This window comes from Natator depressus, chromosome 1, assembly GCF_965152275.1.
Source record: "Natator depressus isolate rNatDep1 chromosome 1, rNatDep2.hap1, whole genome shotgun sequence".
Lineage (NCBI taxonomy): Eukaryota > Metazoa > Chordata > Testudines > Cheloniidae > Natator > Natator depressus.
This window is the reverse complement of record NC_134234.1, coordinates 330,087,557-330,098,965: the sequence shown is the minus strand read 5'-3', so window position 1 is coordinate 330,098,965 and position 11,409 is coordinate 330,087,557. Positions and strand designations below refer to the sequence as shown.

Below are 11,409 nucleotides of genomic sequence, written 5' to 3'. Positions count from 1 at the left end.
ACTTCATATACTTCAATATGCCAATTTACAACAGCAGGGGACTCAACCCACAGGTGAAATTGACCCCGAGGGCCCCATGCAGGGAGACCACAAGGGCCTAGGATATTGTCCAAAATTGATTCCTACCACAGAGTTGTGAGTGAAGCTCCTTCTGAACTGAACAGGAGTTTTGCTCATGGATTAATGGCTGTGTATGAGCTACAGTATTTAGATGATTTTCTCTTCATTGGTTCAATCTATTCGTATCAAGATATTATACAAGCTGAATTTTTTCATGTGCTATATTGGGGCCGGGGGGGGGGGGGAGTGGAGGGGGGAGAAGGGGAATCCAAAAACTTCCATGCTAAACGGAGACTTTCATGTTGAATAGCATAGAAGTTACTTTCATATAGAATGTGAGGGTAGAGCAAGAGGGTTAGCTGCAGTGTTACTTACTGCCGTGAAAGAATTTCCAAACAAGAGAGTAAAGCAGCTTGTAATTGGAAGTTGTTTTCTTTTTCCCTTTAAACCAATAATTAGAAAGTACAATATTTCTAAGACAAAAATTCTATTCTATTTTAGAAAAGAGCTAACGTTTACTGCATATTCATCATGGTACACTTAAATTATAGTTTTAATAAAATACATCTTTAAATCAAAGATGAAAGAAGTCATCAGTAGTAGGCCAGTGTACTCCACTCTTTTTTCTTTTTTTTCCCTCTGGATGCTGGCTGGTTCATGCTGTTCAGATTTCCACAGACCATCTCATTCAGTATTGTTTTTATCTTTCCAGTACATATAAGCAAGAGACCTGGAAGGCCATAAAATAAAAAAACCTTGCATCCATCTAAATGTTGGGATGTTGATCAGCTTAGCTAGTCCATGCAGTTTTTTCAGTTAAGTTCAGGAAAGGTAGCGCAGCTGATGAAAGGTGGGTTTTGTTTTACTTTCCTTTTAAATGGCAGCATGAAACATGACACTTTTCTATCTTGAGCAAAGGAGAAAGCAAAACCTTTCTGATGAACTCTTTGCAGAACTCATTGGGCAATAAGCTGGGTCCAGGGTGAGTTTTCATCCTTGAAACTCTGTCTGGGGATTGGTGGGGGAAGCTCTGCTAGGAAAGTTAGAAATTGATTTTATTTAAACCTGGTGGAAATTGTTTGAACTTCCCACCTTTGTAAACATCCACATAATGCCATGAAAAAGTTCATGTATATTGCATTTTTTTCCAGTTATCTGTCTATACAAGTTTTTACTTGGATGAGGTTCCTAGAGGTAATGCAGCTCAGACACTCCGTGGTGCCCTCTCAAATTCGTGGGTCCTCCTGTTCCTACCTTTCTTATTTTCTTGTAGGTGCTTCCACTTATTAGTATTCACCTGTGCGTTGGCAGGTCTTTGCCGACGTTGTTTGCGATCCCTTTTCCAAACCTGTTCGCAGAACTCATCCATTGTATTGAGGTTGGGGTGGTTGATTAACTGCATGAAGTCTCTATACCAGACTTTCTGACTAGGGGTCATACTGTTGGAAATCTCTTTGGCCTTGGAGCCATCACCATCATCTTCTTTATGAAGCAGCTCTTCCAGGTGTTCAGTATCAATTACTTCCAGAGTCACTTTGAGCAGTGTTTGCATGAAGCCATGCTCCACGGCATGACAAAAGTAAATGCCGGAGTCTTTCCGCTGAAGGGTCCGTAGCAGAAGGCCCTGTTCTGTCCTGATGAAATGATCATCCACTTTTATCTGTGTTGGAGAAAAGGAAACATTTCAACAATTATCTCTTATAAATGTTCAGAACTTTTCCCTAACCATCCCTAGTTCCCTGGCATGTTGCAGGAAAACTTGGCATAAAAAAGCATATTAAGGGGAAAGAGCACCTGGTCCCTCTGTAGCTGTGAAAGGTTCCATATAGACATGCAAACACTCAGGAAGCCTAGGAGGAAGAGAGTTTATTTCACAATCCTGTGTGCTGTGGGGCTCTGTGTGCAGTGGAACCTCTGTTAGCGGGGTTTGTGAGCAGGCTATGGGAGATGCAAACTGTGCAGAATCAACAGACCCACCCTGGATGATACCAGCCACCATGGACCAGGTGCGCCATGATCCCTGCTCTATGCCATTCCTCAAGGTTGGGAAGGTAAAATCTGACCCTTTAACCCCCACCCTGGTGCTCCCCAGTACAAAGCCCTCAGGCAGAGGGAAGCATGCTGCTAGAAGAGAGGAAGGTATGAGGAAAGGACTACATATTAAGCCTACAATTATGAAGTGCAATAAGCAGGCTGGCAAAAACTCACATTTTTGTAAGTGATTCAGATAGGTATACTGTGTGTGTGTGTGTGTGTGTGTGTGTGTGTGTGTGTGCAGGCACATGTACGTGTGCACATGCAGATGTTAGAGAAAGTGCATCACACCCATTGTGTCATCCACTAAAACTGGATTCTAAAGAATGAAATACTTAACCAGCTAAGCAAACAAAGCAAATCAAACAATATAAAGCTCCTAATGTGACCAGACAGTTAGCATGCAGTTTGAAAACATAGTCCTTGGCTTCCTTGTTTGACTCAGGTACTAAGTTGCCTATAATTTTCATTCTTCACAAAAATGCAATGGAAGACATTATTTTTGTTCTCCAGTTTCAGGCAGAGCTGTCTAGCCAGCAGGATAAAGGTTATTCCCTTAAAAATGATGTGATGATATGATCTTACTGGCTAAGAGGATGTCTGTGTTTCTACTAATCCCCCTGAGCACCTGGGGGTACTATATATAGGAAACAATGTAATGTAGGTAACTTCAGAAGGAGAAAAAACTCACTTTAAAAATTTCAGTGCTGTGTAGGAAGGGTTAGTCAACTCTGCCCTGGTGGACATTTCTTTAGGTGTGAAAAATGATATATTGATTACCATGGTTGTTTGTGAAAAAGCAAAGTGCCAGTGTAGTGGTCTCCATAAAGGCAACTGGTTTGAGATTCTTGGATAGTATGTGTTATGGAGGTCCAAACTAATAGTAATGCATTCTTTATTATTACTACTACTACTAATAATTTTATTTATTATTATTCAGAAAGCTTCACAATTACTGCTACGTCGTTTGGATTCAGTGACCAGCTTTGTCTAATAATTTCTATTATGTATTAATATAGGAGACCCAAAGAGAAGCCCAGCAAATGTTGAGAAGGTTGGAATGGGAACAGTTTGAACCCAGCCTCCTAGTGACATGTTGGCATAGTCAACTGAGCACAGAAGAGATATGGACGTGTTTGAGAGCAGCTGGGAAGGCAATTGGAATTTTGGAAAAGTTAAGGAAGCAGCTAGGGGAAGATAACTTCAGGAGATAGCTTTGGAATTAGATCCAAAGTACAGTTGGAAGAGTTTCCAAAGTTCTATCCACTCTGGTAAAAAAAAAACCTTTAACAACAGTGATAATATAGAATAATACCTAGCACTGTTTCTTTATTTTTATGGCCCCAAGTTTCCCTCAAAACTCCCATTGCTTTCGATAACAGTTCAGCACACAAAACGATGGCAGGACTGGGTAACATTTAGTTACTTGGTTGTTCTGCTGATGGAACATGAGCAGGTCTGTGCCTGTACATCCACAATATACATTTATTGCATAATGATGACTATCACAGTGGACAAACACTGATTTTTCTTTTGCATACTAATTGTAACACATCTCAGATCTTCTTAAACTCTACTGATTGTGTACAAGTCTTCTATGGTTCTTAATGAAAAAACAAACAAACCACTATGCTTTCCTAGCCTTCAGTCCACTAACAGGCTTCTGGTCCCTCTTCCTGACTCTCCATCTTACTTACTTTTGAAGAGCCTCGCAAGATCCAATAGGTCTGATAATGTTCCTATTCGGCTGCCTGAATGCTGATCCAGTCAGATACTCTAGGGACTCTGTATTTAGAGGAACACAATGAAGTCTAGGTGAAATTCACCCCTGTGGAGAGAGCAAGTACCAGGCCACTTCACCATCTTAGTACCAATGAAGACTTACTGGATGGTTTAAGTGGGGTTTAGGTGTGAACATGCTTTGTGCTTGCCCTCTTCACAGGGGTGGATTTCACCCTCTCAGGAACTTATCTGACTGGAAAAACCTGGAGTGTGGTGATTGCACAAGCAGTGAGTGTTAGGAATCTGCAATATCTTGAAAGGTACTGGTACCTTCAAGAAGGGGTGTCTCTGAAGTGGAAACAAAGAGACAAAGGTCATCTCCTGATCTGAGCTCTTCCAAGGCTCAGGAGGGTTCAAAGCCAGGATGTCTGTTCAGCCCTATCTCAAGCTAGACATGTCTACAGTGAGGACTGCAGAAGGAAGGATCTGGAAGGGCACTTTGGTCATTTAGGGCAAGCTATTTGGCAGGAGGGAAGAGACTGTGAAGGTTTCCTGTTGAGAAGCCAGAACAATCTTTTGAGGATTCATGGAATGAGGAGTAATTGGGGTAATAGAAGAGATGAGATATCTTGTTAGAGTGGGCTGACGGACAGGGAAAGAGGCAAGGTTCCATTTGCAAATTAAAACAAAGGCTTGTCTTGTTTAGGTAAAGGGCTGGAATTCAGCTGGATTGTTATCTTCAAGAACTCATGGAGGACAGGTGAGGTTTCAGAGGCCTGGAGAAGGGCAACATAGTATCTAGCTTTAAAAAGGGAAACAAAGGGGACACAAAGAATTATCAGCCCAACTCCGATGCCTTGAAAGATTCTGGAACAAATGATTAAATAATCAGTTTGTAAGCACCTACAGGATAATAGAGTTATAAGTAATAGCCGACATGGATTTGTCAAGAACAAATCATGCCAAACCCAACCTGTTTTCCTCCTATGACAGGGTTACTGACTTAGTAGATAGAGGGTAATCTATAAACGTGATATATCTTGTTGTGGGGTTTTTTTTAGTATGGCTTTTGACACAGTCCCACATAACATTCTCATAAGCAAAGTAGTGAAATGTGTTCTAGATAAAATTACTATAAAGTTGGTAGAAAAACTGCTTAAAAGACCAGACTCAAAGGTTAGTTGTCGGTGGTTCACTGTCAAATTGCAAGTGTCCATCTGGTAGAATCCCAGAAGGGTCTCTCCTGGATCTGATACTAGTCAATATTTTCTTTAATGACATGGATAATGGAGTGGAGAGTAGGCTTATAAAATTTGCAAATGATACCAAGCTAGGAGGGGTTGCCAGCACTTTGGAGGGCAGAATTGGAATTCAAAACAACTGTGACAAATTGGATAATTGGTCTAAAATGAACAAGATGAAATTCAATAATGACAAGTGCAAAGTTCTATACTTAGCAAGAAAAAATCAAATGTACAACTACCAAATGGAGACTACCTGGCTAGGCAGTAGTACTGATTAAAAGAATCTGAGGGTTACAGTGGATCACAAACTGAAGGAGTCTGAAGTGTGAAGTTGTGGCAAAAAAAAAATGCAAATATCATTCTGGGATGTATTAACCACAGTGTCATATTTGAGACACAGTAGATAACTGGCCTGCTCTAGTAGGCACTGGTGAATACTCAACTAGAATACTGTGTCCAGTTCTGGGTGTTACACTTTAAGAAAGATGAGGACAAGTTGAGAGAATCCACAAGGAGCAACAAAAAGTTTAGAAAACCTGGCCTATGAGGAAAGGATTAAAAAAGCTGGGCATGTTTAGTCTTCAGAAAAGAAGACAAGGGAAACCTGATAACACTCTTCAAATATGGTAAGGGCTGTTATAAAGGGGATGGTGATCAATTATTCTTGTTGTCCACTGAAGGCACCACAAGAAGTAATCAGCTTAAACTGCAGCAAGGGAGATTTAGGTTAGCTATTACAAAAAACCTTTCTAACTTTAAGGATAGTTAAGCACTGGAATAAGCTTCTAATGAAAGTTGTGGAGTCCCTGTCACCAGAGATTTTTGAGACCCAGTTAGACAGTACCTATCAGGGATGGTCTAGATATACTTGATCCTGCCTCAGTGCACGGAGCTGGACTAGATGAATTCTCAAGGTCCCTTCCAGCCCTATATTTCTATGATTCTATATTGCATGTTGTTATGCTGTATGATTGAAACATGACCATTTATATCATTAATATTGCCACTGTTTGACAATTGCAACAACTCTTCTACAAAGTATGTCATGTAAGGTATCAATAGAAAAGTTACAATCTATCAAATATGATTATCCTGTTTAAATCCGTGTAACATCACCGTATCTGAAGCTATGAATATTGACTATCTACCTGTATTTCAAGTGTTTGCTCTTGGGGTAACACCCACAAGGTAGTTTACATCCAATCTAGCCAGCACATTGTGAATGGACCATTCAAGTTGATGGCCCATTAAAGAACACTTAGCTCTCACAATGAACCATAGAAGAAGCTTGTCCCCACTCGGTGAGCTTTTCTGTGGATGCTTTAGCAAGAATATTATGGCTGGTCCTAGGAGTCATCAAGCCATATAAGGGCACGTGACTTGCTCATGTGAACCTGGATTCCATTTTGTGCCTGTAATTTTCCACAAACCAAGACTGAGAGCACCCTCTCCACGTGGGAGAAGGTATAAAGGCCCTGGAAGCATCTCTATTTTGCCTCTTTCCTGTTCCGATCTCTGGACTATTGATTTACACTAAAAGGAACATATTGACTATGGCTGAGGACCAGAGACTGTACAAGCCAACCTGATCCAAGAACTTTGCAATGGTGTGTGTGTATGAGTTCTTTGATCATTTTAACTCTCCCCTCTTTCTTTTCTCTTATAAATAAACCTTTAGATATTAGGTATTAAAGGATTGGCAATAGTATGATTATTGGGTAAGATCTGAGTTATTGACCTGGCTGATCTCTATGTGATGAAATTGGTTTTCAGAAACCACTCATCACAGAGTCCAGTGTCTGGGTGTTGAGACATGGTCTGGTATGCCTAAAGAGACTGCATTTTTTACTTCTTTTTAACCCGTGTGGTGAGATAGACATTTACTTTTGTTACTGGCTTGGCATAAACTAATGAAAGAATAACCACCTGTTTGGGGGTGAGTCTGCCCAATTCCTCAGCAGTTTGTCCTGAATCTGGTATTCGCAGCTGTGACTCATTGGGGCATGGTGACACATGTATTTGAATTCATGCTAACGTACCTCTTCTTTTCGGTCCTCATTTGGCTTCTGGAATTGCCAGTAAACTAGAGCACGCTGAGATTTTGGACTGCACTCCAAGAAAGTGCTGCTGTTCTCTACTCCGTAAATAATCTTTTCTTCCAGGCTCTGCCCACTTGGGTTATCTATAAGGCAAGAAAAGAAGGAATAAAAGCCAGTGCAAAAGAAAATGGTCAGCAAAGAAAATCCTAACTGTCATATTTATTTGCTCTTTCGGTAAATAGTTTCATTGCTCCATCTTGGAAAGATATTCCAGATTAGTAGATTGGTGTAGGTGGCAACAGTTAACCTGATTCGCCACAACTGAGCACCTCTCACAGATATTTACACTCGTGTCAGGAATAAGAAAGCTTGTTGTGTCTTTATTAAGAGCTATAGCACTGAATTGCACCATAATCTATGGTGTATAAGGATGCCAACATTTTGTACCCACTTTGCATGGGTGTAAATGATTATACAAGTTCCCTGGACAGTGGAGAATCAGAGACTAAGACTGAATTAGAACTGGGTGTAAAACTTACAAGAAATAGCACTTGCACTCTGAAAATCAAGTCCCCTTAGGGTGTCTCAAGTAGGCACCCTAAATCAATATCAGTTTGGAAAATCTTGGCCAAAGTTCCTATCTACACAAATATCACTGCATCTTTTTTTAGTCGAACCAAATGTAAAAACCTCAACATTTGAAGTTAAGAAATTTCACGGTGAATATTTTGCACAACCCTAGTTGTTAGACATCAAGAAAAAACATCTAGGTCACGACAAACATTTTTTATGACAAAACGTATGCAATGAGAACATTTGGGGTATAGTTTTAGAATGTCTATAATGATGCCTCCTGGGCTTTATGATCACAATTCTTTGGAGCAAAGTAATAAAACATGAGGCTTTTTACAAGTACTAATAATGTGTTTAGATTATATAGCATTGCAGTTTGATGCAGCTGTTAATGACCAGGAATAATGTTTTTGAGGAAACAATCTTCAGTTAATCATTTCCTCTGGTGGTATAATTTATGGAAATGTAATGAGACGAATAAAACAGACATTATGGGGGGGGAAGAAAGAGAAAAGTTAAATAAATTACTTCCTTTTGTAACAACAATACTCCATGATATCCACCAACTTGCTGGAAATATCACATTGCTGTACGACTTATACAGCATTTGATTCTCCTCCAATACCACAGAGGCAGTCAGGCATCATATTTCAATGCTCCACCTTAGCTCTTTAAAATGTTATGGATTTAAGTGGCAATTGTACAATAATAATGGAGAATATATGAGGAGAAAGGGATTGGTCAGCTATTTAACACTGTTGATCTCATGGGGTTTCCTGTCTTTTTTTGCCATTATTTGTGGTGGTTTCCATATTACCCTTTTTATCTTTAGTATAGGAAATCTTTAAAGAATCTGATTTTTTTTTAACCAGGGAAGAATGCATAATTAAAAACCTCTGCAGAGCAATCCTATGTCAAGGGCTGTTTGATTTCACAATGTCTTTATCATGTTGGCTGTTTTATTTCGCAAACACAGTCTGTCTGCTGAACTGCTGAGCTGAAGTTAAGAAAGAAAACCATGGTTTTGGCTTATGTTGATACAGTAATCGTATGTTTTTCCTTAATGACATTCAGCCCTCAAAACCCAAGTGGGGTAGGAGAGGAATTGGTGCCTACCTATTGAAAAGTAATGAAACATCAAATGGTCTATAAACACTAACCAGATAGAAAGTGTATTGCTTTGCTTTTCTCTGCTGGATTGTGAACCTTTAGAGCAAGCAAGTGGGGTGCTATGTAAATAAACGAGTCAGTGAAGCAATTTTTTGGCTTCATCTGGAAACTGCACCATTATGGAGACTGTCGAAAGAGCTTTGGGCTGGAGTGGTGGTGGATCATCAGGGGAGACATGATGCGAGAAAGCAAAGAAAGGGAAGGAGTGGGAAAATTGAAGGCACCGAAGGCAGCCAAAAACACTGTTGTAGAGCATTGGGTTGAACCTGGGAGAAGAAGGGAAATGACAGAAATGTCAAGAAAGGGGAGGAATTGATAGTGTGTGAAGTGATCCTGTGTGTATAAGTGGAAATGATGGGATGAAACTTACCAGAGGAAAACTTAGGATGAATATTAGGAAAAAAGACTAATGGTGAGATCTGTTCTAGACTGTGGCAAACCTTCAGTGATGGAAGCCCAATCACTGAGCTCATTTAAATTCGGACATAGCCCAAGAAAATGTATTGTAGACAGTAATCTTGCATTGGCTGGTGCTGATCAAATAGGCCTTTGAAATCTAATTTCTATGATTCAGGGGTGCTGAAGGCAGAAAGGGTTATAAGAGTCAGGTAGTATTGGGATAGACTGAATGCAAGAAGGTGGGTGAAATGATGGAGTAGCCAACAAAGCAGGATGCAGGCCTAGAAGTGATGGAAAAGCCTGGAGAGAAGCTGGGAAGGAAAATTAAAGGCTGGAAATTTCAGAGGAGCAGTTAGGAGAATCAGAAGGCTGTGGGCGTCATGAAGTTGGCCATGAAATTCAAACCCAAGTCCTGTCAGAATATCGCAATTCCCAAGGTGAATCTAATGACAAGATCAATTTACCATCCTGATAAATTGCCTTTAAATACATTACTTCTGACATAACAGAAGTGCTTAGAATGGAAAACTACTTACACAAAGGAGATTTTTCTATATACTGATGCTCCTCTACATAAGGCCATATTCGATGAGATGCTGTGAGTTCCTGCTGATGCAACTAGCATGAGGAGAATGCGGATCTTTGTCCCCATTTAATGGCAAATAAAAAATATGAGATTAATGAATCCACTACAGGTGCCATAGGGGGACTTGTCCTTTAGCTCAAGCAGAAAGGTTCATGTGTTCAGGACTGTAAATCCTGGATTCACACCTTAATATTTGACCAAAAGACTGGTTACATTGAGCATTAACAACTCCTTTTAATGAAAATGGAATTTGTGGGTGTTCGGCACTTTTCAATATTTGGTTCACAGTGCTCATGTTCTACTGTGGCTCTGAAATCAATTCCTCTACACACCCAAGAGATACGGTTGGTGCATAAGCTATCTGTATCCTGCTCTAAGGACACACAAATGGCTCGCACACTCAGAGGCCTCTTGGTGAAAGTTGCTCTGTACTGTCTTTGAAAAAGCTACAGGTAAAAGACTGTCCTTTTTAACACAAAAAAGATATTATCTTCATGCAGTTCCCTGGCACAAAGAGGGAGAATCAATCAGTAGCGAATGCACTGGAATGCCTAGAGGTGCGAGTAGGTGGAAGGACCACCAGAGCACACAATCGTCATGCAGAAGAACCTGATTCTGCATCTGATACCCAACAGACTGTCATGTGCAACATGGAAAACAGCTTAGAAGGATTTTCCATAGAACCAAGTAGCTCAGTTGTACACTGTGTGATACATTTCCAGCTGCAATAGTGAGTGCATCTGGTAACATTCCATAGTTTAAATCCAATGCAATTTTTGTAATGTGACAACCTAGAAAGAGTCAGAATTCAGGTGGGAGAAATTTCACTTTACATCAAACAACTGAAGCTATCCAGCATGTGCATTATTTTGAACTCAGTGTCTTTAAGCTCTAGTGCCTTGTGGAACTAAAGCTGGAGGACACTGTCAAGACATTTTAACTGTTTTTCTCTAAGTTAATGGTGTTTCTAATCACTTCCCACTTTGTTTCCTCATTGAATTTGACTTCATGAAGGGTATCTTGCTGTCAGCCTTTATGTGTCTCCTGTTGATGTATTTGAATAAGTGTTTATGAATATGACTTTGGATGATTAGAGTAGGTTTTTCCAAATGAAAAATACAGTACACATGATTGCTTTCTAGTAGGTTGCTAGAATGGACAGTTAGATCGTGTTTGATAATGCCTTAATTCACCATCTGGTAAAATACATACCATAAAAAGTTGCAAACCGTTATTGTCCATATAGTCTTGTGGATTGGGGGAAGTGGTAGATGTGGTATATCTTGACTTGAGCAAGGGTTTAGATACTGTCTCACGTGACATTCTCATAAATAAACTAGGGAAATACAACATAGATGGAGCTACTATATGGTGGGTGCATAACTGATCGGAAAACTGTTCCAAGAGAGTAATTATCCGTGGTTCACAGTCAAGCTGGAAGGGCATATCGAGTGGAGTCCCACACGGTTTAGTTCTGGTTCTGTTCAATATCTTCACCAATGATTTAGATAATGACATAGAGGGTACACTTTCATAAAGTTTGTGGAGGATATCAAGCTGGGAGGGGTTGCAAGCAGGCCTT

The 11,409-nt window shown here is 40.1% G+C and overlaps 1 protein-coding gene across 2 annotated transcripts in view; it reads right to left on the bottom strand.

The window, feature by feature from the left end:
• Positions 1-301: 301 nt before the first annotated feature.
• Positions 302-11,409, bottom strand: part of SEMA3A (semaphorin 3A) — a 403,325-nt gene continuing 392,217 nt past the window's right edge. For both annotated transcript variants that reach the window (XM_074942567.1, XM_074942566.1), the window contains 2 exons: positions 7,100-7,242; positions 302-1,720 (listed from right to left, as the gene is read on the bottom strand). In XM_074942567.1, coding sequence (XP_074798668.1) covers positions 1,265-1,720; positions 7,100-7,242 — 599 coding nt within the window. In that variant the 3' untranslated portion in view covers positions 302-1,264. The remainder of the gene's footprint in view (positions 1,721-7,099; positions 7,243-11,409) is intronic.